Source organism: Nelusetta ayraudi, unplaced genomic scaffold, assembly GCF_046127955.1.
Source record: "Nelusetta ayraudi isolate G7.1 ecotype Tasmania unplaced genomic scaffold, CSIRO-AGI_Nayr_v1 ptg000019l, whole genome shotgun sequence".
Taxonomy (NCBI): domain Eukaryota; kingdom Metazoa; phylum Chordata; class Actinopteri; order Tetraodontiformes; family Monacanthidae; genus Nelusetta; species Nelusetta ayraudi.
This window is the reverse complement of record NW_027466069.1, coordinates 2,477,144-2,501,538: the sequence shown is the minus strand read 5'-3', so window position 1 is coordinate 2,501,538 and position 24,395 is coordinate 2,477,144. Positions and strand designations below refer to the sequence as shown.

Below are 24,395 nucleotides of genomic sequence, written 5' to 3'. Positions count from 1 at the left end.
GGGGGAGGGGGAGGGGGAGGAAGGAACAAAGTAGTATGAGAAGATGGAGGTTCGGGGTTTTTTTTAAGTAAAGCTCCCTTTATAGACTTTCCATTCACCTTACAAAATAAAAAAAAAAATGCCCTTTTTAATTCAATAAGTCTTTCCCTGCTGGCGGTTCAGCCTCTGGAGGAGAGTCCCAGCACTAGAAAAGCATAGAGAGGAGGAAGAAGAGGAAGAGGAGGAAGCAGAAAGGCTGCAGGCTGGACTCGGGCAGAGGAAGACTTACTACAGTAAAGTTTAACAACAGTCCACTGGATAACACGCAGAGAGAGGAAGAGGCATGATTCTAAAAAGTCAAGGAAATTTAAAAAAAAAAAAAAGAAGAAGAAGAATAAGAAAAGAAAAGTTGTCTTGGGTAGTTTTCAAATACAAAACATCTCATAGGACAGTAGTCATCATGCATCCACCCGCAACACAACGAGACGTCCGGTGGTGCCGGAGCCGTTCGCTCGCACCACGGCGTCGCACGCAAAACAAAAATAAAACAGGATAAAGGAAAAGGGTGGATGTTATTGTGCTTCCACACAGCTAATATCAAGATTCTTTTCTTTTTAGATGCATAAATAAGGAGAGAGGAGAGGAGAGGAGAGGAGGGGGGGGGGAATAAAAAGCTACACCGATATACAGGATGATTTGGTGACGCACGCGACGCCCGCCGAGCTTCTGATTGTGACTTTAATGCAATATCTTATTAAAACTGTCATATATTTTCCTCTGTATAAACAACTCGCAAAGAGTGACGTTGGCTCATTATTGTAAATCGTCGTCAGCATAGAGTAGAGAGCAAACCTGCTGCTTAAGATTCCCTGCTTGTCCGAGAAAGAAAAAAAAAAAAAAAAAGGCTAAACCCATAAAAAAAAACACCCCTCCCCACCCCCCGCCCCCAGTCCACAGTAGCAGTTAACAGTTGTTTCTTCGTTATATATTTTTTTGTTTTGTTTTGTTTTTTCTCCGAGTTTAATACAAAGCAGTCACTTCCCGCTTCAACTGATGAGGTAGACTGGGTTTCTCCACTAAACCCACCTTGGGACTCCCCGTCACAGCGTCCGCTGCCTCGGGAGCCGCACGTCAACAGCATCTTCAAATCTTTATATCAACATTTTTTTGTATCTTTTTTTTTTTTTTTTTTATTAGTTTTTATACATTTTCTATTTAAGTTCATTTCATCCATCGATCGTATGCGGTTCTCTTCCCTCAGAGCCGCATCAGGATTGTCTAGCTAGCCGAATATCCGCGTTTTGCCGTCTTCAGTGATGACTTGATGAGGGAGGGAGGGGGGGGGGAGGGGGAAAGTGCCTTTTGTTATAATACATCTGAGAGGCGAGGGGTGGGGGGGGGGGGGGGGGGGTGAGAGGGGGAGATAGGTCCGACTTAGAACAAAATAATTAAATTAAAATTTGAAGGAAAAAAAAAAAGATGCATCGTTAAGTTCGTTCGTGTGTCGTCGTCTGTTTCTACGTTGTTGTTTTTTTTTTTCAAATGGCTTTTTGGACAGAGCCGCTCGGGTGGGTCGGCTCCGCGGTGGAAAGTGTCGGCGTCAGACGGTGCTGATGGTTATTTGGTTGGTGTTGAGGATTTTTTTTTTTTTTCCAGCCACGGTGAGATTATTGAGAACAGTCTGGAGGTTTCTGGCTGAGGGTCGGGGGGAGGGGAGGTTAGGAGGGAGGTCGGGGGGGGGGAGGAGGGCGAGTCAGCGCTCGGCCGACGGAAGGTCACTGGTCGCTCTGGTAGATTAATGCTCTGCAAACCTTTGGCTACGGGTGTCAACGAGTCTCTTTTTGAAGGGCGGGGACCTTCTGGGACCTTCGGGGGGCCCTCCGCCCAATCTTTCCCAACAGCTTATGCACTGGCAATGCTTGATGCAAAAACAACAAAACAAAAAAATAAACTAGCGGAAAAAAAAAAAAAAGGCTTTGGCGCAGCGAGCGTTCTGGCACCGGGGAGAAGCCCATCCTCCTCCTCCTCCTCCTCTTCATCCTCCTCCCACTAGTTCATCCACTTCCGGCAGTTCCAGGCGCCGCAGTGGCAGGGGATCTTGTTCTGGTCGTCCTCAAAGTCAAACTGGTAGTCGTATGTGAGCTGCAAGTGGGAAGAGAGAGAGTTCAGAGTTAAATGGATGAAAAACGATCTAATTGCTAATAAACCCGCTAACTAACAGTGGCTGGTTTTGATTGGGTCGCAGCTTCGCGGGCAGTTTAACTTTTTTTCTTCCAAAAAAAAAGAGGGCATTTTAAAATATATACATTTATAGAGAAAATGTTGGCCATTTATTTTGCAGGACCCAATTCAATTCAATAAATTCAATAACTTCGTAACTAGACATGACAGAAAGTGGGCCAGCGGAATAAATTTGGGTCACGACTGATGATGAGGAAATCAACGTGGGTCCTGAGACTCCACCAGTTGAGAGAACCACTGGTTTAGAGCAATCATCATGCTTTCAGGAAGTGACTTCCTGCGAGTGCACAAACATTTTTTTTGTAGCACATTGGCAGCAAGTTTTGTTTTGTTTTTTTTTGCTGACGACAGTAAACACAGAGCTAATTATTCCAGTTTAGTTTAGCATTTTGGAGATTTGAGGATCCTCCACTGGAATCCAGAGTGAGAGATGAAGCTGTGGAGAAGTCGTGTGTGTGTGTGTGTGTGTGTGTGTGTGTGTGTGTGTGTGTGTGTGTGAGGTGTGGCGCCCCACCTCCTCGCCCTTGGGTATCCTGCGGCTGGAAATGATGATGATCTTGTCCTCCTTGTCGAACGTCACCACCTCGGCCACGCAGTTGGGGGCACAGGAGTGGTTGACGTAGCTGCGTGACGGGGAGGAGGGAGGAGAAGAGAGGATGAGGGAAAGAAAGAGAGGACGAGGACTCGAGCGGAGAGGGAGACGGCGGCGGGAGCGGAAACACCTACCGGGCTGGGCCGCCCGTCAGGGTGGCGTCGATCACCTGCTCGTTGTTGATGCGGAACATGTAGATCCCTCGGTTCTGCCATGGGACGAGAGCGGCATTAACTGACACGCACGTACACACACACACACACACAGACAGACAGACACAGACAGACAGAGAGAGAGAGGGAGAGAGACACACACACACACACTCACACACACACACAGTAAGACAGGGAGACACACAGTAAGAGAGAGGGAGACAGACAGACAGAGAGAGAGAGAGAGAGAGAGAGGGAGACAGATACAAAGAGAGAGAGGGAGACAAATACAGAGAGAGAGAGAGAGAGACAGACACACACCCACACAACAAGGAACACTGGCGAGAAAGCGCACACACACACCCACACCCACACAGAGACAGAGTGAGCGGGGCCGAACCTGCGACTCGTAGATCTTCTCCCTGCGGTTGGCCACCTCGTTGCGGATGACGGTGCCGATGTACTCGATGACCATGGTGTGCTTCTCCAGGTCCTTGGCGGCGTACAGGCCCAGGCCCTGGATGCGCGAGCGCGCCAGGTACACGTTGTTCTTCCACTCGGTCTTGAGGCGGCGGTACTGGGAGGACTTGGAGTGGACAAACTGCTTGCTGTAGGGCGTGTTGAGCTCCCCGGTGAAGGTGCTCTGGTAGGCCTTGGACACGCTGGTGCTGTTCAGGGTGTGAGGCCTTGGCAGCGGCAGCGGCAGCGGCAGGGGAGAGAGCGGGAGAGAGCGAGAGAGAGTGAGGGGCGTTCCGGTTCTGACCGCGGACGGCTTCGACGGTGAGACGCGCCTCCTCACCTTTTGCACTGTGTGGGGACTTTGGGCTCGGAGCGAGCCGAGCCGCTGGGGTTGATCATCAGGGGGAGCTCCATCAGCGGGTGGCGGCCGTATCGGAACTGGTAGTTCTGGCAGGCCTCCACCCCAGGCAACTGAAGCACACGAAGAAAGACAGTAAGCACGCATGGAAGTAAGAAAGAGAGAGAGAGAGAAAGAAAGAAAAAACAATAAGTGTGCACAAGCAAGTAATTGAGTGAGAAAGTAAGACAGATAGATAGACAAGAAAAAACCATTACGGGTCCAGAGGTGAGTGAATGAGTAAAAAGTAAGATAGAAAGGTAGATGGAAACAAAGCATGTATGTAATTGAGCAAGAAAGAAAGACATAAACAAACAAAGCAGGAAAAAAGAAAGAGAAGGAAAATGTAAAGGTGCACAAGTGAGAAAGTAAGTGAGAAAGAATGAAAGGTAGATAGAAAGATAGATAGATAGATAGAAAGAAAAGAAAGAAAGAACAAATATTAAGGTGCACAAGCAGGTAAGTGAGTAAGAAAACAAGATGGAAAGAAAGAAACAGAGAAGGAAAAAAGAAAGAAGGAATGAAAAAATATTAAGGTGCACAAGTAAGAAAGTAAGTGAGAAAGAAAGAAAGGACATTAAGTGTGCACACTAATGAATAAACTCGTGCAGCGCGCTTCATTTTCTCCCACTATCGTCTGTTTTTTGACAAACATGCGTTTCATTTATCGGTCAATGTTTCTTTAAGTTCATTGGTATGGCGAGCAGGACATGTCCAGCAGTGCTACTGCAAGACGAGCCGAGCTTGTCAGCGTCGGTCACGCCTGGGGGAGAGGGAGACGACAGGATGAGTGACAGGAACAAACATCTCCGGCGCTCTCCTACCGACTCGGTGATGCGCATGACGGCGTGCACCGTCAGGCCGTACATCTCCTCCCCTTTGACGTGCTCGGTGAACAGCTTCAGCATGGACGATTCCTTCCGCAGGTTGGCCACCGCCTCCACCACCTGGTCCCAGATACCTGCCAGCGCCACAGTGAGGCCGTTACTCTCAGACTCCACTGGTCTACTGTTTTCATTGAAGCCTCCATCCAAAGCGACACGACACAAACGAGCATTTAGGCCCAAGGGGAAAAAAAACCTGAGAAAGTGCAACAAGGGTGCTGCCATCTAGTGCCAGGAGGTGACAGTGTTTCGTTGTCTTACGTCGTGTAACCACAATTGACAATTCAACGTCGGCATCAACAATATCGTTCAACATTGTCATTGAAAATTCAACGCTTTTCACGCATCATTTAAAGGTCCAGTGAGTAAAAATTAATATATTGCCCATAATTAGACAAATAAAAGTGGATATTTGCAGTACAATACAAGTAATTTGGTTTTCCTGCCCATAGAGCAATTGCTTCTTTTTTATATATATATATATATGAAAAAATACATATAGCAAGCATCCTGCTCCCAGTTAGCTGCCTTTGTGCACCACCAGATTTTTAGAAGTAGCTGGTGTGGACAAATCCAGACCGTCTGACAGCAAGTTTGGTATTTAGAAACAATCCTCAAATTTACCAAAGAGGAAGAAGGTGGACGCAGTATCCAGGTTTGTATGCAGAGGCCACCGTAGTTCACTGGCAAGCTCGGAAGGGTCAAATCTAAATCGTAACCACTTGCTGTCGCTCTTTCCTCTCAAAATCTCCATATATTACAAACGTGACCTTTAAACTTTGAGGGGAGGAATCTGGGGGTGTGGCTTCTCACCGTCTGGGGTGGAGTCCCGGAAGTGCAGGTCCTCCAGGCCGTGCTCCAGGACGCGCACCTCGAACAGCGGCAGGCCCTCGTCCTCGCTGATGCGGCAGCGGTAGCGGCAGCGCTTGTTGGGCAGCCGCGTGCTCCAGTAGATGCGCGTGGCCTCGTAGCCGACGGGGAAGATGGCGGTGGCCGAGTGGAAGTGCGCCATCTGCGAGGGCAGCAGCTGGCCGACGGCGTGGAAGATGAGGCCGCCCACGCGGAAGAGGTGGACGCGGTCACCGCGCTGCAGGATGCTGGCGATCTGCTTGACCTCGTCGCGCTCGATGTAGACGCGGCGCAGCACGGCGAAGGCGCTCAGCTCGTCCTCGCTGGGGCCCTTCAGCTTGTGCTGCGTGCACAGCATGGTCTTGTCCTTGAAGAACATGCAGCGGGCGCGGATGGCGCAGGCGAAGTGGTAGACGTTGGGGCAGCGGAGGCGCGTGCAGCCGCCGGTGGCACCCGTGCGCTGGCAGTAGGCGCAGAGCGTGCGCAGGCCGCGCCGCAGCGCCACCTCCACGTTCATGAGGGCGCCGCCCTGCGTCTCGTACACCTCGGTGGACCACAGGGCGCAGTTGAGGTGCACCCACAGGTCCACGTCGATGTTGAGGAGGCGCGCCGGGCCGTCGGTGGCGCCATCGCCCTCCTCGTGGCAGAAGCAGCACTTGCGCTTGTCGCGCGGCAGCCGCTCGGGCCGCAGCGTGATGCGCAGCCGCTCCATCAGCTCCGACACCTCGCGGCCGCTCTCCCGCTTGGAGCCGCCCTTGCGGATGGTGATGACGCCGGGCAGCCGCTTCCAGCGGATCCCCTTCCACCGCTTCTGCTTGGGACGCACCGCCACTGGCGCCACCTCGTCGTCCTCCTCCTCTTCCTCGCCGTCGTCGGGGGACAGGGATCGCCGCTGTTTGATGGGCTTGGGGGAGGCGCTGGCCGCGCTGGGAGGCTCCTCGGGAGGCTGCGTGATGTCGGTGGGCGTCTCCTCCTCCTTGACGGCGGCAGGAGAATCGGGTCCCGGGAGCTCGCAGGGTGCTGCGGGAGCGTCGGTCGGCTCCGGAGCAGCAGCAGCAGCGGCGGTGGCGGTGGCGGCCTCGGGCTCGGCGGCCTCCGGCTCGGCAGCCTCTGGCTCGGCAGCTTCGGGCTCCGTCGCAGGACCCATTTCGGCTTCGGGTTCGATTTTGGGCTGGATGGGGGCGGGACTGCAGGGAGACGGGGACGGAGGGGACGATTTCTTCTGCGGGTCCGCCTCGCTGAGCGGAACCGGGTCGGAGGACGAGGGCGGCGGCGGCGATGGCGACGGGGGCGGGGACTCCTCCACCGGGATGGGAGGGAGGTGGCGCACGTCCAAGTCGCTCACGTTGGTTGTGTAGCAGTGCTGCGTGGGTTTGTCCTCTTTGTCCGGAAACTCCTGCGAGAACGACACCGTGAGCTTCACGCGGCTGCACACAGATGCAGGCGGAGAGGACGCGGCGCTTAAACGCAAAACGCGCCGACTGACCTGTTTGATGAGCGCCAGGATGTCCACTTGCTTCTTCAGTGTGCAGCCTGGCAGAGAGACGTCAAACTGTCTCAGCCACTCGTCCTGGCTGAGTGACGCGCCGTCCGCCGTCCCCAGAGCCCCTGCGGAAGAACGGTACATCGGCATCAACTGGCGAATTTGAGACCCCAGTGACGTGGAATTGCTGTAAAACCGGCTTCTTTCGCAGTGAAGAGGCAGGAGGTTTTGGAGAAGTTGAAATTGTGACAACAATGAAGAAGTGCCTGTTGTAATCTGCTCAGGAAAACCGCAGAAGACCAAGAAGAAAAAGAAGAAAAAGAGGAAGCTGCTGCTTTACGTTGTGAGCGCTTGCTACTTCCCCGTGAGGAGGAGGAGGAGGAGAGAGTGGGTGACACAAGGGGGCAGCAGACAGAGGAAAACTTCCATCTGTTTCGTTTATGCAAGAAAGACTGAAACCTGTTGACCTGAAGTCTTGCTGACTTATTTTGATTTGAACACAGATGAAGATGAAGATGAAGCCTCTACCTGACTGGCCGGCTCCCTTCCCATCAACCCCGGGCACGTCTGGGTTTGGGGGAAGGAGAGTCAGCTCGTGAGAACCTGGCATCCGGATGTTAAGCAGCTGGGCCATCGCCATCATCACGTGGTTCAGTTTCTGCAAGTGAAAAAAAAAAATAAATCTTTATTGATGTACTAAGAACATTTCAACCGCTGTGATATAATCATCTCATACCTTAGCAGCAGCGGAGGACAGCGTGAAGGTGACAGAGACCTCGTTGCTCTTGGCCTTGTCGCAGTGGTTGGACGTGGAAACGGCCTTGCTGTCGTCCTCTTCCACCGGTTTGCTTTCTGGAAACGCTGAAAGAGGAAAATGTCACCATTTAATTTTTGGGGCGGGATTAAATTCGACAGTGACTCGTGGTTGGCTGACTTCATCAGAGCGCGTTAGCAGCGCTGCGGGTACCTGGGATGGCCGTGCGAGGGATGACGGGAATGATGGGCGATATCGCTCTCTCGCTCTCCTCCTCTTTGGGCTCCCGCAGGTGGGGGAAGCGTTTGGTTTCGTCGGCCACGCTGCTCTCCGGAGACGATGCCGGGATGATGCTCTCGGAGGTGTCGTCGTCGTCGCTTTCCATCCTGGTAAACAGAAACACAGTTCATTGTAACCAAGAGTCACTCAGGAAAAAGGAAGTTGTGGCTTGCAAAAAAAAAAAAAAGGGAAGATTTAACTCGCTGTACCTGATGTCCTCGTTTTGGTTGTGTGGCGGAGTGGGGAGAGCTGCAAGAATGTCGACACTCTTCACCTCCTCGGTAACTGTCTCTGTCATGGAATTATGAGACAATGATTATCATTCATTTAAAAAAATGACATGCCAGAGTAGCTGCGCTTCCAATAATTTTTAATTTCTAAAATTTTGACAAAGCACAATTGCGATTTGCCGGTGTTTCCATTGAATGGTGTGAAGCGCATAAGCCTCGTAAAATCTCGTCCCGCGACATTTATGACAATTATGTTTGCTGTTAAGAAGGGTGGTTATATTTCGTTCTCTTTAATTACTTAACTTAATTGCATTACGTAAAAAATATTCCGTCTCCTCCTCGGTCCAAACATAATGCGCCATTTTCACTTAAAGTGAATTGGTCATGTCAAGTCCTGTGACGTGTAAATGTGAAAAATGTGTTTCACTTTTGCGAAATATAATATAAGTTTAGGCACTAAAACAGTTTTTTATTGCGATATTCAAGTCCTGTGCAATTCTAGGGCTAATGGAAACACCGCTAGTGGCTGCCAAGTTATTTCATTACCCATTGGTTCCTCTGCAGGCTCCGGGTCTTTCTGGCCCCCAGAGAGCTCCTCCCCAGCGGTTACTCCATTCAGCAGTTTGTGCTGCACCGATGGCGGGGGAGTAGGTGGCAGGGAGGATGGAGGCGTTGGAGGATTGCTGAGATTACTCTGCAACAAAATCACAAAACAATAATATTAACTTCAGACTCGCCAAATCTGTGGAGTTGCAAAATGAGCCATTTGGAGCACAGGCCAGTGCAGCGTTACCTTTGTCAGCAACTGAGAATAGTAGTCTGGGATGTTGTCCAGCACTGCATTTCCAAAGGATCCTTTGAGAGGGGCTTTGCCATTGGCTGGACTGCTTCCAAAAGGAGCAAACAGGTCCAGGCTGGTAGTAATGGAGGGCTCCATTAGGGGCAGTAGAGAGAGACCCTGGAAGGTGAATTGAATTAGCCCAAGTAGCAGGTAGCCTCTCAAAATCCAAAGCACCAACAAACTAAGTAACCATTATTCACATTTGCTGTTATTTTACCTGCTTGAGTTGCTTTATCAGAGTTTCTGCATTTCTGCCAACATCTTCTTTCTTGTTCTTCTTTCTTGCATTTGGCCCTCGATCTCCAGGTGCCTTATTTGTGCGCTTTGGCTTTTGAACAGGAGCCCTTTTTGTAATGGATTGCAAATCCTGGCAAAGTAAGGAAACACAAATTCAGGTTAGAAATAACATAAAAGAACTGTATTTACAAACATAACGGATACTAAATGGGGAGCTGAAGTCAACCATACCTCCATATTCTGAGGAGTCCCTTGAAGTTTTTGCTCCAGCATCGCCAGTTTGCTGTTGATGTGACCATTGATCTCGCTGTGAATGCCATCAGAGGGCCTCTGAGCACCGAGCTGTAGGTTTTTGGTTCTGAGGAGTTTCTGCAGGAGCTGCTGTCCGGTCTCAGATCGAAGGCCTTGACTCGCCGGGTCCCCAGTCGCATTCCCTTCATTCATCATGCCACTGTTGTTGCCAGGGGTGAGCGTCTCTCCGCTGCTTTCTTGCTTCACAGCTCTGGCGTGGGCCTGTGCGGCGCCGTCACACTGGATCTCTCCCGGTTCCTGCTTGATGTTCTGCAGGGTGAACTTGCACAGCTCCCCTGCTCTGGAGACGGGCTGCGCGTGGGGGGCGTGGCCCTCCACCGCCTGGTGCAACTGCTGCACGGCACCGCCGCTCTTCTGCGGACCGTTGGGAATGACTGAGGGCGCCTGGGAATCGCCCCCTGACATCTGAGACTCTACTTTCATCCCGATGCAGTCGAGTGGACTCTTGGCTCCGGGTGACCTGAGTGGAGACGCCTTGATGTGGCTGTATGGACTTCCCCTGCCGGCCCGGCTGTCTCCCATGGAGGGTGATGGGATGTGGGAAGAATGTGGTGAGCCCGGGTGGGCGGGGCTCATGCCGAAGGGACCCCTCGGGGAGTACGCGTGAGACGGCGAGCCCGGCACGCGTCCCGCTGCGGCCGCCATCAGCGCTTGCTGGTTCTGAGTCGGGGTGGGCGGACGCATCCCCATGGCTTGGTTGAAGGCGTGCCGCTGCGGATCCCCGGGCGAATTGGCCAGCGGCTGACGGGGGGAGGCCGGCATCAGCATGCGGCCGTGGTCCAGGGGCGACTGGGGCATTGGCACCTGCGGCTGCCGCTGCCCGGGGACCATCATGCCTTGCTGCATGGGAGGGGCGACCCCGGGCTGCAGCATGCCGGGCTGCTGCTGGTTGGCCACCATGCCCGGCTTCCCCATGGCACCGGGCAGCATCTGCTGGCCCTCCATCCCCGGCATCTGCTGCGCGACGTGTGGGACCTGGCCGGGCGCCATGTGAGGTCTCATCTGAGCCAGCTGGCCTTGACCCATTGACATCCGCAGCATCTGACCCTGCTGGAGCTGCCGCTGGGCGATCATGGCCTGGATGTGCTGCAACTGCTGGTTGGGGGGCAGGTTGCGCAGCTGAGGGTTCTGCGCGATGATGGCCTGGATGTTGATGGAGGTGCGGATCTGTCCCGGCGGCAGCCCGGGCCTCTGCGCTGGCATGCCCTGCTGCTGCTGCTGGGCTCTCATCATGCCCATCATGGCCTGCTGCTTCTGCTGCTGGGCCATGAGAGCCTGTTGTTGTGGACTATGGCCGATCATCATTTGCTGCTGCTGCTGCACTGGGTGAGCCTGGCCCATGGCCTGTTGCTGCTGCACGCTGGGATCCTGCGACTGGTGCATGGCGTTCAGAAGCTGCTGCTGCTGCTGCTGCTGCTGCTGCTGCTGAGCTGAAATGTCGACTGGTTTTCCTTCCTCTTTGACAACCATCAAACCAGGCTTGTCTCCACCAAGAGAGCCTTGCCTCTGGTGAGCAAATGGAAGCTGCTGTTGCTGCTGTTGTTGTTGCTGCTGCTGCATACCAAATGGTTGGTTTCCCATCAAACCTGGTTGCTGCTCAGGTTGAGAATGAGGATTTAGCTGCTGCTGCTGCTGTTGTAATTGCTGCCTTTCCATGTCAGTTTGATGATCATTTGCGGCGCTTGGTTGGTTGACCTGACCTGGAGTGGAGGGCCCGCTGTGCTGCGACTGGGACCTTGAATCCGGGCTAAGGATCCCCATCTCTTTGTGGGCAGCATTTTGGCCGTCTGCAGCTCCCTGTGGCTGAGGCGTGACACTCCCGGCTGAGGGCGAAGAGCCCATCTGTGGTGTGGAGGGCTGAGAGAGGGCCTCCTGCTCTTGCTGAGTGGGTTGATTGATCCCTTGTGGTTGTTGACTCTTCTGTGCCATTTGCTGTTGCTTGAGGTGAACCAAATTGTTGTCAACGTTGAGCTGCTGTTGTTGATGCTGTTGTTGTTGTTGATGATGCTGTTGTTGTTGTTGTTGTTGTTGTTGATGATGCTGCTGCTGGGAAGCCATCATCTGTTGGGCCAGCATGTTCTGCTGCTGTGGGGTCAACTGAACGGGTGGACCCCTCATGCCAGGATGACCGGGGGGTCCTCCCATCCCCTGCTGACCCAACATCACTTGCTGCCTCTGTTGCTGTGACATTGCAACTTGCTGGTTGCCAATCATGCCCGGCGGCTGTGCAGCCATCATGGGCTGTGCGTGGTTAAGGGGCTGACCGGCCGGCAGGGGAGCCACAGGCTGCCCTCCTCCCATTCCTTGTGGAACTTGCATCATGCCCTGTTGATGGCCCTGGTTGGCTAACATTGTCTGTTGAGCGTTGGCTTGTTGTTGTTGTTGTTGTTGTTGTTGTGTCATTAGGGGATGACTCATCATGCCAGGCTGTGGCTGCTGATTACCTGGGTGTTGCATTGCTTGCTGGCCCATCATCGCCTGTTGCTGCTGTTGCTGCTGCAGCTTTGCCATCTGCATCCGATGCTGAAGTTGTCTCTCCTGCATGAGTCTCGCATCTGCACTTTGCATTCCAGGCCCTTGCGGATAGAATCCAGTTGGTGCCCCTGGGGGGCCTGGAGGTCTTATACCGCCGCCTCCCATATTAGAAGGAAGCTGAGGTTGGGGTCCACCGACAAAAGACTGCCCTTGGGGCATACGCACAGGCATTCCGCCTTGCGGCATCATGCCCGGATGCTGGCCCATTACAGGCGCTGGCTGCTGGCCCATTACAGGCGCTGGCTGCTGGCCCATAACCATTTGCCCAGGCATCTTGGGAAACACGTGGGGAGGCCCCCCCTGGGAAGGATGACCTTGGGAAAGAAGTCCTGAGCCTTGTTGATGCTGCTGCTGCTTGCTTCTGTACTCGGCAATCAGATTGGTGTGCTCCTTCTGCTGTTTGCGCACCTAAAGCAGAATAACCATGACAGTAAGTTACTTTAGAAATTTGCAAGCTCCGCAAGTAACAAGATTTGGTTTAATTCCTCCAAACCTGGTCAAGCTGTTTCTGAATCTTGCTCTGCTCCTCTGTGACCAACTTTAATTTCTCAGCATCTGCCTCTGCAAACTCCCTGCCAGCTTTCTTGGCAGTGCGCTGCTTAGCACAGAGTGCCTTGCGTGACTTGCGGTGGACTCCAATCTGTTCCTCCAAGAATTTCAACTGCATCTGGAGTAACTGCTGCGTGTGAAGAAGCCATTCCTCATACTGGTGCTGTTCTGCATCATCTAAAACACAGGAGACAACCTTAGTATGTTTGCAAGATTATGTGAACAGTAAACAATTTTCTTATGGACTTGCAATAAAGTTTTTTGTAAATGAGAAATAAGTAACGCTGTACATACTGATAATTCCTTGTACAAACTGTGGAGGATTAGGCCTTGACTTAGTGAGATCACTTGTTTCTCCCTCCTAAACAAAAAGGAAACAATGTCATTAAGTCAACTGTGTGGGGTTAACACTAAGTACACAAGTCAGTTCTTCCAAGCAGTTAAATAAAATAAATAGTATAAATAATAATTACCTTTGGTGGCACCGATGGAGGTTGACCCGGATCTGTGGCTGGGGCAGAGGCCAGCCTCTGAGCAAGCAGAGAGACTTGTTGTCTGGAGAGAAACCAGTCACAGGAGAGAAATTAATAAGAACGATTGATCCTAAGACTAAAAATATGAAAAAAACAAACAAAAAAAAACATTCTAAACATAGGAAAAGAGGAATTAAAGAAAATGTACCTATTTACTCCTGAAGGAACGACCATTGGATCCTGTGCCAGAACTCTTTTAATACCTTTGAGTGCCACCATCTTTGCCTTGGCGATTGGATCCATTATATCATCAGTTGCAAATTTATCTAAATCTGCAAAAACAAGAATTGGAAAAAAAGATATTGATCAACTTCAAATTTTACAAGAGAAACAACATCAGAAGTGACAACAATGTCGCTCACCTTTATCTGGGAAGAAGTTGTTGGCAAGAGGCGACTGTTTGGCCACCGCCGGCTGCTGTTGATGGCCGGCGTGCATCCCCGGCTGCCCCATCCTCAGCATGTTTTGCTGCTGGGCCATTGCCATGTGAGACTGCGGGGCCAGTCCACCTCCCATTAACCGTTGCTGTTGCTGCTGTTGTAACATGTGAGGCGCACGAGGCACCATTCCAGGCTGAACCATCATTCCTGGTGGACGCTGGTGGGGTGGAAGCATGACCTGTCCTGGGACCTGTGGGTTCGGCTGCTGATTTGAAAGGCAGGGGAAAGGAGACATGCCGGCTTGGTGGAGGGAGCTGAGCTGCTGCTGCTTCTGTTGTTCCTTCTTCTCGTGCTCGAGCAGATCCTGTATCAGAAGAGGCAATTCGCCGTCTAAAGAGCTCTCCACCTTTGCCAGATCTACGGCGGGCGAGTGCTGCCCTCCAACGTCAGGAAGCTCCAGCGTGTCATCGCCAATATCTCCATGTGAAGTGGCTGGAGGAAACGGCAACGGATCGGCTTGGCCTGGCAGGGGGTACTGAAGTCCACCTAGCCGAACAGAACTGAGAGGCGCTGCCTGGTGTTCTGGTTGTGTGGGCTTGGCTGATGGTGCAAGAAGCATCGATACCGCCTCCACTATTTCATCCTTGACCACCGTCTGTCCAGGCTGAAGCTGAGATGTTAGACTCTTGTCCTCTTCCTTGATCTTGCATGCGTCTACAGTTTCCGCTGAGGGTTGCAGTCGGTCCACAGACCCCCCGACAGTGGCAGGACCTGTTGATAGAGACCTCTGTTCTTGCTTCACCTTGGGTTTATCTTCAACTTTAACTAGAGCCGATCCTGAGGAGGAGGATGGCGCTTCACTCTCTGCCTCTACCAACCTCAGCTGGTCTGAGAAAACATCTTTGGGGTCTCCTTGGTCCAGCTCAGGGTCAGTGTAAGCCAACAGATCAAACTCGTCACTATTTAGTAAGTCGTCCAGATGTGGATCATTGGTTTCAAGGTTGTCCAGGTTTCCCAAGTCATCGTCGCCTTTGTCCGGATCCAAATCAAGAGCCAAATCATCCTCGTCCTCAACCCCTCCATCGGCCGAAGGGTCCGCCAGACCCTCCAGATCAGGCTCCGGCAGCTCTTCCGCTACTGTGGTAGGCTGGGGCCCTGCAACTGTGCTCTGTTGAGGAAGCTGATGATGATCGGTGCAGGCAATGTTTGGGTTGGAAACAGGCACCTGGTGCTGCAGGTGGGCCTGATGTGATTGTTGAGGCAGTAAAACCGAGAGTCCACCCTGCTGAAGCCCCATTTGTGGGTTGCCAGCCCCATCGGTTTGCATGGCACCAGCTTGAGGAACAGGATGTTGCGAAATGTAAGGTGCAGTCATCTCTTGCTGGGGAACAAAGAGGCGTGGCCTGGGCTGGGGTGCCCGGGGCATAAACTGAGGTCGCATGGGAAGCCTCTGCGAGTTGTGTCTCAACTCAATGAACTGTGGTGGAGGTCCTTGACCCATTGGCTGCATGGTGTCGCCTCCATGCCCTGGCATCATGGCGTGAGGGTTTCCCATGCCATCCATACCTTGGATATTAACAGCAGGGTTCATACCATGCCTAATGCCCATGGCCTCCATGTCAGGCTGAGGGAACCTTCGTGGACCTTGCGCCGGGTTCTGCCACTGAGGAGGGAAAGGTGGACGGCTAAACATCCCCTGAGGTCTTGTGGGCCCTGGTTGCCTGTAAGACAGGAAAGACAAATCAAAAACAATATTAGATTTAACTCTTATTGTTGCAGTGGTTGAATCTGTTGAGAAACAGTGATATATTGGTGTTGTATCGGTTCTAGCAGTATTACATTTCATAAAATATGACTTAAGGATCCAACATCAAGATTTTGCACAATGCTACTGTTTATACTGTTGAAAACATCTCTTATTGTAGAAAATAAATACACCAAATGGAAACACACTTCAATGAAACCGTACCTTAATGCACTAGGATCTATGATGCCAGGGGTTCCTGCAGGTGGTGGGCAAATGAGCTTGTCCTCCATGCCTCCGACAGCCATGGGCGTCTTTACAGCTGCAGGACCCTGAGCACCAGCAGCAGTAGCAACGCGGTCCTAAAGACAAACACAACACATCAGAAAGAAAACAAGGAAATAAAAATTAATTCTTAGTAGTAGTTATATTATATAACTGAAGAACTGATTCAAACGGTCTATAAGTTAGTTTGTAAGTTTTCTACATCACTTTGTGAAATTGATGTGCATACCTGTGGATAAGGCGGTGGTGCTCTATGAGCCTTATCTTGTTGAAAGGTGCCAATTTCTCCTCCAGACCAGCCAGGGGATGCATTGCCAGCAGCAGCTGCAGCTGCTGCAGCTGCAGCCTCCTTCTCTTGTCTCATGGAATTTCTTTGCATTTGTTGTCTTATCAAAAATTCCCTCAATCTCTGCCGCTAAAAAAAAAATGAAATAGTAATATTAATTGGGGCTGGGTGGAAGCAGATTGGAAGGAGATTGTGTTTTCTTTCATGCCAAAACTAATTTACCTGTCTGTGCTTCTCCAACTCAGAGGGGCTGAGGCCGACCAATGCAGGGTCTTGCGCTGCTGACAGGTCAGGCATTTCTTGAGGTCCTTGCAAAGCTGGTTGATGCGGTACGTCAGGGGGCTGGGCAGCTGGTATTTCTTGAGATCCAGAAGAGTTAAAGTCCCCGCCGAGCGTCTGTTGACTTTGTAGCTGTGGCTGCTGCTGAGGATGACCATGCATCATCTGACTTTGCTGTTGGCCAAGTGGGAAGCTTCCTGTGCCGGGGCTGCAACTCAAAGTAGCAGCTGCCGAAGGCTTTCCAGCGAGCGGGTCCGCGTTGCTAGGATGCGTCGGCGGCCCCTGGTTGTGATGAGGCGAGCCCCTGTAACTTGCACCTCCTTCTGACGCGACAGAGGGAGGACGAGGCGGTTTGTGGATGGTCGCAAAAGCGTCTCTGGATTGTGGCCTAGAAGACGGCTGAGAGCAGGAGTCCGGAGACTGAAAACGAGGTGTGGCTGGAGACTGGCCGGAGTACGCATCATTGGAGAGGCCGCCGGGAGTGTGAGGAGACTGACAGCTGCCCTGGGACTGCGGGCTGGATGGCACCCTGGAGCAAGTGTCTTGCTGACCTACTGAGTGTCTCTGCAGTCCAAGGGAACAATTGTCACCCGACTGTGGCCTGGGAGTGTGGGGGTCGGAGAAAGGGTGGGAAGGAGACTGTCTGTAGCCTTCAGAGTGATGGCTGGGTGACGCTCCCAGGGGAAGTGTCCCGCCCTCACCTTGGTGCATCCGAGGTGTCATTGGTGCTTTGAATAGGCAATTTCCAGGCTCTAGCATGCCGGCAGGGGAACCCGTGGATAAGTCAGGCCTTCCCACGACAGAAGGCCGTGGAGAAGGAGCACTCATTTCAGCCCTGTACTGTCCTGTGCTTGCAGGTGAGGAAGCCAGTGCAGAGTGTGATGGAGATGAACCATATTCTGCCCTACCCATCCCTTGCTGGTTTCTGAAAGGGTCTCCAAAATGGGAACTGTGGGTGGGTGAGAACATGGGCGACTCCCCAAGCCCAGCACCTCTTGGATGAGGACTTTCAGGATGTCCTAAGGACTCCTGAGAGCCCTGATGTGATTGTGGTAGATGACCCTGCAGCTGCTGCTGCTGCTGCTGCTGCTGCTGCAATTGTGATCTGAAGTAAGGGTCAACCTGTTGAGCCCGTCTGGGGGTTCCAGGAGTTCCTGGTTGCATTTCGAAGGGGCCAAGACTGGATGGCCGTCCCTGAGGATGGCCCTGTGGGCCGGAAGCGGGAAAACCTGAGGAAGAAGGCGGCAAAGGGCTCGCCCCCATATGTGGGAAGGGTGTCGTTGGGTGAGAGTGAGGTGACTGAGGAGGAAACTTGGCCAAGGGATCTGTCCGGATTTCAGCCGACCCTGGGGTCCTAATGGGTCCATCTGAGAAAAAGACTGAGGATGATCCTGAATCTGGAGGCAAAGGAAAAGGGCTCTCTGCAGAGCTGGGTTGGGAGGAGACGGATGTGGAGCCTGACGGTGGGGGGATCTGGAGGTGTAAGTTGGGCCGTTCTCCCTTCATCCGACCTGGCTCTTGCTTGATTGGCCTGCACACCTGACTCTCCGCTTGCTGCAAAACAACAAATGAGCGGAGGAGCATTGAGATTCAGCACCACAACTCCACTGAAAAACATAAAATTGTCTACCTTAAAAATACAAAAGCACACTTAAATATCAATTTACCTTTTGTGCCTTGTTAATTCTTTGAGCTGCTCGGTTATCTTTGGCCTTTTGCTAGAAGAAGAAATCAAAAAAGATTAGTAAATATATAATTCAGGAGTAAGTGACATACATTTTTGTTTCACAACCTCATCCAACAATAAAATGAAAATGTATTAAAGTGTTAATTGGAGCAGTAGCCATCACACATTTTAAACAATTGTCAAGATTTCTGAAATGTATTTGTTTATTTTTTTTTTTTTTTAAAAGCTCTCTGCATAGAGGCGAGCGTGTGTGATATAATACAGATAACATGGCTACGCACCATTTAGCAAGTGCCTGGAAAACAAGACTTAGTTTAGAACTTTGTGTTCTGAAGAATTGCAAGGAAAACTGGTGACTACAGACAAAGGAATGATGTTTACATGTGAAAATCAAAGAACCTACCAGATATGGGACCTTGTCGGCTGCTGATACTTTCCTCCAGATCTTCATGATTTGCTTACAGCGACTGGCCCAGTCTGCGACAGGAAGAATGATAAACAACTCGCTCAGTATTCACTGAAGTGGAGCAGCTGAACTGTACGAGCCTTAAGATAGTTGATCCAACGCTTACCTGGGTAGTCCTGTCTGAGAGTGGGAAAGTTGGTGTTGGCATAAAGAACGGGGGAAATGGTTGAAAGCTCGCCCAGCTCCTCATCCTTCTCCCAGCGCTGCAGACTGCGCTGGTTGTATGAGAGCCCGTCGCCCTCTGCCTCCGTGGGGGTGGGTGGTGATGAAGGGGTAGCAGGAGTGGAGGGAGTGGCCCATGGACTTTCCTCGCCCCCGTCTGGACTGAACAGTCCTCCTCTGTCCCTGTTTTTCAAGAGAGACCATGAGTCTGCATGACTGATCAACCACAAGTTTTAAAAATTGAAGTTGGACATCAAAACTGCTTCCAGGACATAATTTACAAAAACATTTGCTGCGATACTGCATATTTGGCTCCCTTACTACGACCCATGCCTTACCTCATGTCAAAGAAAGGTGACTGGGACAGGCCGGGAAAGGAGTCCATCACTCCAGCTGAGGGCAGGGAACCTGAAAAAGATCATCGGTTTTCTTTAAAACCTGTAGAAGCCAAATTCTTCTATTGCACCCACTTGTTATCCATTATATATCAAGTAGATCCCTGTGTATGTACCTGAAAGAAGGGCTCTCTGTGGCAGAGGGGCACGGCTGAGTTCCCCCTTACTTCCCTCCAAGATGGGTTTCATGCTGCCCAGAGAGGAGCCATCGGATGATCCCAGAACCTTTTTGAAGAACTGTTCAGAATCCTGACTGACCACTCCTTGCGGAAGACCTGTCATTTATCAAAGGTCAACATCATGTAAGATGTGCGACACAGAACATTACATCTTGACCTGATTTACAAAGGTCACACACACACACACACACACACACACACACACACACACACACACACACACACACACACACACACACCTTCAGTTTTTTCTGCATCGGAGTCATGAGGATCAGTCGAGGACGGGTCCTTCAAAGATGAAGATGGAGCAGCAGTATCTTAAATAATAAAAAAAAACAACACTTTTAGCAAAAATCCAAGACTTTCACACCCAACTGCCAACGTCAGCATCAAAACAGATATTTACCTGCACCTTCTCCCTGAGCCTGGGGACCATCAACACCTTCTTGTTTGAGAGGAAAGTTTTCTTTGACCACACCGTCCTTGGCATCAGCTATTGAGGAAGGTACTAATGTCACACATCATGTCCAACCCTCTTATTATTTAGACTGAAACATACTGCTAAGTTCAAATTCTTACATTCTGAAACAGTCATTTTGGTTCCTGGCGGTGCCGGCAATGCAGGTCGAACAGGGCATGAGCCTGACCTCTGGCCTGGAGGTATCATCACGGCCTTCTTGCTCAAGTCTATCAGGGTTTTGCCAAAGAACGCCTCCTACAGCGAGTACAAGCAGATTCATACAACACAAAATTTAATCTACCAACTGGATCACTGGGCATAAATTTGGAAAAAAACATGTTCTTTAATAGGCTGTGTGAGCATTAACATACTTGAAGATAAGCTGGAAACATATCCTCAAGTTTGCTCTTCTTGCGGCCTCTGCGTTTCTTGGCCTGCTCTTCACCCTCCCCGGGTTTAGGATCCATTATGTTATCGGTGTCAGGGTGAGGTCCTGGGCACAGTCATGAATTTAAGTCACCAAAGTTTTACACATTAACTCTCGTAAAAGAAATATCTAAAAATGCAGTCACACTGCTTCACCTCATTGTCTTATTCGGTTTATTTGATCATGACCGACAAAGACTTGTTAACTTACCTTCATCAATAGTTCTTCCTATTGGCTGCCCATCTATCGTGGTCACACCCGCCAGCTGAGCAAAAAATTCTTTCTTTTGCCGCGTGTGACATTTTCTTTGTCGCACCATGAAGCCTCCGATTCCTGGCAAAGCAATTGGAGTTATACCTTTATATATGTGGTGACTTTTGTGACGTGCATGTTAAAATTAAAGGCAGGTTCAAAATCAAGGGGTGCTGACCAGGCCTGTACGGTTTCCGCTTTCTCTTTTTGCTATCTTCCGTCTCCTCGGCTCCTCCTTTGAGACCGTCGCAGTCAGCCAGGCCCTCAGCTCCCTCGGCGCCGCCGTCTCGATCAGGGCTCCCAATATTCTCCAGCTTAGGTTCACACTCCATTGGCTCCCCTGCAAATTACAAAAAAAAAACACCACTTTTGAAATTCTACAACACTAAAAGAATGTTTGTCGACGACTGAACGACTGGAAGGGTGTGCCAACCTTTTCCCTCCTCACCGTCTCCTTCAATCTCCTTCAGCTCCATCCCGTCAGAGCCTCCGTCACAACACAACGTGCCCAGGCGGGAGCGGCGCTGACGTCTCTTGTGGAGAGGAGACATGGAGATACTTCGCAGCAGAGACATGCCGGACTCTGTCAGCCACACGCCTTCCAACCGGTAGAACTGCGGTTCTGTTAAGTGACATTTGTGCGTCGATGTTAATAACCAGAAACATTTTAAAAGGTGATAACTTTATGCATTATGCATAAACAAGCCAAGACAACTCACCTGGCTCTTTGATCTTTATTGAAGCCATAATTGCAGACTCCACTACTGTGAAAAGTAAAGTTAATTAAAGGTAAGTAAATCACAGGTACATGAAACAGAAAAGAGCTCTATTACATAAACACAAATATTCTGTCATTACCTTTAATTGCTGTGTTTGTCATAAAAAATAAAATGAAGCAAAAATGAAATTGATTCGTTTCATGACTCACCCACAGGCTTTGGAACATATGGGGTGCAGGATGTGCATGCAAAGCCTTCATCAGAAGCTTGTTCAACCTCATCCTCTGTGTATAGGCTCTCGCACACAGCATGGACCCATCTGCACAGACACACACACACACACACAAAATGCACAAATGTGGATACTTTTTACACCGAGTCAAGTGGCAAATCAGAGATCTAATGGAAATATTCATGACATGGGAAATACATAAATAATCCATTCCCAGCTTGTCTTCATTAGCAGCAGTCTCATAAATGCTTTAGTCTGTCAGTCTGTGGCGTGCGTGACGCGCTAATGAGCAGAACCCACCTATCACAGTACTGACACTGCAGCAGCAGCTCCTCTTCCATGAAGTTCTCTCTGCACACTGGACAAGTGACGAGGCTCGCACAAGGGCCACAGTGAGTGTAGTTGTTCTGCCACTCACAGTGGAAACCCGGCGAGTTGGAACCACACTGCACGCAGCACACACACCTGCACAGACACGAGCAAGTGCTGTCACAATCGCAAAGCAGCTCAATATGCAACGCTGACATGAAAAGAGAGCAAGAAAAAAAAAAAAAAAGCAGAACAGCCACTACTTGTGCTGAGGATGGGTCTCTGGGCTGCTGAAGCAGGGGTGTAGCTGCGAGCGTTTTACATAATATGCAAATAGACACGCATTTCATTTCCATTTGACCTCATTTAAAGTCAGAAGATTCAACAAGGCACCGCACTCTCAGAAGTGAAGTATTTGTACCATTTGCACTTCCAACCGCCCTTTGGGACATTGTGCAGTGGTGGGTCCAGGCAGTAGGTGTGATAACTGACGTCACAGTCGTCGCACAGCAGAAGCCGGGAGGGGTCCGACGCCTTCCCACACACTTCGCAGACGATGCATTCCAAGCAGCGCCAGCCCTTACGAAGCTTCGTCTTCGTGATCTGCGGAGAACGTTGAGATCAGTGTCTGTTCTTTGGCAAAAACTGAGTTGTAAAACAAATCAAAAAAAAAATTTACTTTGCTGTTCACACAGTAAGGATGGTAACACTGGGCGCACTGGGCGCATGCCAGCAACTGTCCTTCCGCACCCTTTCCAAAGCTGCCACACACGACACACATGTCCTGCAAAGGCAAAGTGAACAGAAACAGAAAACAGAGAAACAAAGACGTATTCACAGATGATGAGAGCAGTTTGCACAAAAGGGCCTGGAGGAGTCTATAATTATTGGTTATCTGTGTGTGGGCTGTACCTGCAGTAGGACAAATTTATCAGTGTTTGAGAAAAGGACCACTGTGTTTTGCATGGTGTCGTCTTCTTCATCGTCCTCCTCCTTGGTTACTCCAGTTTCTGAGGCCATGCTTAGCTGTCAATCAAAAATGCAGATGACTGTGATTAGATGAATACGAAACAGCGGTATTGAGTTAAGTACAAGTTTTTAGAGAGAAGCAAAAAAAATCGAATTCCAATGTCCAGGAACAGCTTACCAGAAAGGCATCGATGCAGGAGGCCATGGCTTTAAGACGCGACCTGCCGCCACGCCCTCTCCCTGCACCACCGCCTCGAGGTCGACGCCTCCCAGGAAAGCTATTACTTCGGCACTAAAAGCAGGAGGTAAAAATGCAATGAAACACAACTGAATATTATAAAAATGAAATATGACACCGGCATGTGCTGAGCGTACCTGTTTGACCCGTGAGCGGCCCGGGGACCCTCTGCGTTTCACCTTGTCTCGGTCGCCTCTCATGGGCTCAAAAGGAAGCGAGTCGTCCGTCTCGGTGAGCAGGTTATCTCCGTGCGAGCGGCCGGTGGGTTCAAGGCCCAGCTCCATAGACAGCTGAGCATCCGCTTCTCCCGGAGAGCCCATGAAGCCGCTGCTGCTCTCGTCACCGTGGCTCATGTTTGACAACTCGTCGAGCAGCAGCTCCTCCTTCACCTTTCGCTCCTGCAGCTCCTGCTTTATGGCCGCGGCGTGCTCCTCTGCCTTCACCTGTTCATCCTCCTCCTCTTCCTCTGACTGAGGTAGTAACCTCACACCCCCGTCCTCGGCCGAGAGAACTTCTTGTGTGTCTGCGGTTAAGGAGAGAGGGGAGGAAGACCGACGGTCCAGGCAGGGACTTGGTTGACTTTTGGAGTCGTCAGCCGCGGACTGACATTCCTTATCGTCCACCGAGGGAGAGGGAGAGGGAGAGCGAGATTTCTGTGGATCCTCGCAGAGTGACTCTGTGGTTGGCAGCCCAGAGTCGTTATTTATTAACTCTGCTGATACTGATTCTCGTTCCTCCAAAGAAATTGTCTCCTTCCCCTCGTTCTCCTCTTTTTCCACCTCCATTTTTTCAGGGTCCTGCTGTGACACCGGTGGCTCTGGTTCTGTGTCGCCAGGCTGTGGCTCTGCCGTCTCTGCTGCCTGGTCCTGGGAGGGGGGGCTCACCGGATCGCCTGCCTTGTCTGCTTTCTTTTCATCGGCATGCTGACCAGAGGACCCGTCTTCCGTTTCTGCGACACCAGGATTGAAGATTAAAGAATACACGATTGTCACTGTAAATATCCCCATCCGGAGACAAACAAAGTGTTTGCCTTCAGAATGAATGAACCGCAGTGAATCGATGTGCTTACCTGTGGTCTCAAGAGAAACAGCAGGTGTATCGCACGATAATTCTTCTGTTGCTACCTTCGGCTCTTCCTCCACGACCTTCTTCCCAACATCTGTTGCCTCGACACATTTGGCCTCCACCCCTAAATCCACAAGCAATTCACTTTCATAAGAACATCTTGGACATGGACAATTTACATTCTTCACCCAATATATGTATCCAGGATTGGCACATTTTGTATGTCCTGTGTTATGTTTCTCCAGAATAAGAATTACCTAGATCCATGGGCGTCTCTGTGTTGGTGGTAGCTTCAGCCTGTCCCATCTCCGATGTGTCCGTCCGACCCGGTGTCACCTCCGATAAGTCTGTGTGCTCTTCTGTCACCATCTCAACATCGGTTTGGATTGTCATCTCTGCCAAATCAACCTGTCCTTCACTCTCCTCACCTCCCTCCCTGGTTTGAGCTTCGGCTGTGTTTTGTTGAAGGACAGGCTGCTGCTCCTTGCAAAGCAGGCACGTGCACTTGGCTTCTGACAGCTCCGCCGTTGTCGCACACTCGCCATGGACCCACCT

General features: G+C 50.9%; 1 protein-coding gene across 4 annotated transcripts in view; it reads right to left on the bottom strand.

Annotated features, from left to right (window-relative positions):
• Positions 1 to 1,141: 1,141 nt before the first annotated feature.
• The window catches only part of kmt2d (lysine (K)-specific methyltransferase 2D), a 28,077-nt gene continuing 4,823 nt past the window's right edge, over positions 1,142 to 24,395 (bottom strand). For 3 of the 4 annotated variants that reach the window (XM_076026267.1, XM_076026264.1, XM_076026265.1), the window contains exons 10-55: positions 24,098 to 24,393; positions 23,845 to 23,964; positions 22,913 to 23,724; positions 22,716 to 22,829; positions 22,481 to 22,594; positions 22,248 to 22,352; positions 21,990 to 22,171; positions 21,560 to 21,724; positions 21,237 to 21,346; positions 21,028 to 21,072; positions 20,742 to 20,930; positions 20,487 to 20,648; positions 20,267 to 20,389; positions 20,001 to 20,122; positions 19,749 to 19,884; positions 19,576 to 19,662; positions 19,409 to 19,486; positions 19,107 to 19,265; positions 18,934 to 19,003; positions 18,540 to 18,778; positions 18,371 to 18,444; positions 17,948 to 17,998; positions 16,224 to 17,834; positions 15,945 to 16,130; positions 15,656 to 15,792; positions 13,669 to 15,407; positions 13,455 to 13,578; positions 13,247 to 13,328; positions 13,068 to 13,134; positions 12,718 to 12,950; positions 9,609 to 12,632; positions 9,358 to 9,507; positions 9,093 to 9,257; positions 8,846 to 8,993; positions 8,279 to 8,360; positions 8,004 to 8,176; positions 7,773 to 7,897; positions 7,565 to 7,694; positions 7,040 to 7,161; positions 5,518 to 6,949; positions 4,645 to 4,781; positions 3,764 to 3,894; positions 3,365 to 3,650; positions 2,947 to 3,020; positions 2,735 to 2,843; positions 1,142 to 2,121 (exon numbers count right to left, since the gene is read on the bottom strand). In XM_076026267.1, the coding sequence (XP_075882382.1) occupies positions 2,029 to 2,121; positions 2,735 to 2,843; positions 2,947 to 3,020; positions 3,365 to 3,650; positions 3,764 to 3,894; positions 4,645 to 4,781; positions 5,518 to 6,949; positions 7,040 to 7,161; positions 7,565 to 7,694; positions 7,773 to 7,897; positions 8,004 to 8,176; positions 8,279 to 8,360; positions 8,846 to 8,993; positions 9,093 to 9,257; positions 9,358 to 9,507; positions 9,609 to 12,632; positions 12,718 to 12,950; positions 13,068 to 13,134; positions 13,247 to 13,328; positions 13,455 to 13,578; positions 13,669 to 15,407; positions 15,656 to 15,792; positions 15,945 to 16,130; positions 16,224 to 17,834; positions 17,948 to 17,998; positions 18,371 to 18,444; positions 18,540 to 18,778; positions 18,934 to 19,003; positions 19,107 to 19,265; positions 19,409 to 19,486; positions 19,576 to 19,662; positions 19,749 to 19,884; positions 20,001 to 20,122; positions 20,267 to 20,389; positions 20,487 to 20,648; positions 20,742 to 20,930; positions 21,028 to 21,072; positions 21,237 to 21,346; positions 21,560 to 21,724; positions 21,990 to 22,171; positions 22,248 to 22,352; positions 22,481 to 22,594; positions 22,716 to 22,829; positions 22,913 to 23,724; positions 23,845 to 23,964; positions 24,098 to 24,393 (14,113 nt within the window). In that variant the 3' untranslated portion in view covers positions 1,142 to 2,028. The remainder of the gene's footprint in view (positions 2,122 to 2,734; positions 2,844 to 2,946; positions 3,021 to 3,364; positions 3,651 to 3,763; positions 3,895 to 4,644; positions 4,782 to 5,517; positions 6,950 to 7,039; positions 7,162 to 7,564; positions 7,695 to 7,772; positions 7,898 to 8,003; positions 8,177 to 8,278; positions 8,361 to 8,845; positions 8,994 to 9,092; positions 9,258 to 9,357; positions 9,508 to 9,608; positions 12,633 to 12,717; positions 12,951 to 13,067; positions 13,135 to 13,246; positions 13,329 to 13,454; positions 13,579 to 13,668; positions 15,408 to 15,655; positions 15,793 to 15,944; positions 16,131 to 16,223; positions 17,835 to 17,947; positions 17,999 to 18,370; positions 18,445 to 18,539; positions 18,779 to 18,933; positions 19,004 to 19,106; positions 19,266 to 19,408; positions 19,487 to 19,575; positions 19,663 to 19,748; positions 19,885 to 20,000; positions 20,123 to 20,266; positions 20,390 to 20,486; positions 20,649 to 20,741; positions 20,931 to 21,027; positions 21,073 to 21,236; positions 21,347 to 21,559; positions 21,725 to 21,989; positions 22,172 to 22,247; positions 22,353 to 22,480; positions 22,595 to 22,715; positions 22,830 to 22,912; positions 23,725 to 23,844; positions 23,965 to 24,097; positions 24,394 to 24,395) is intronic. The other variant, XM_076026266.1, reaches the window with a different exon arrangement.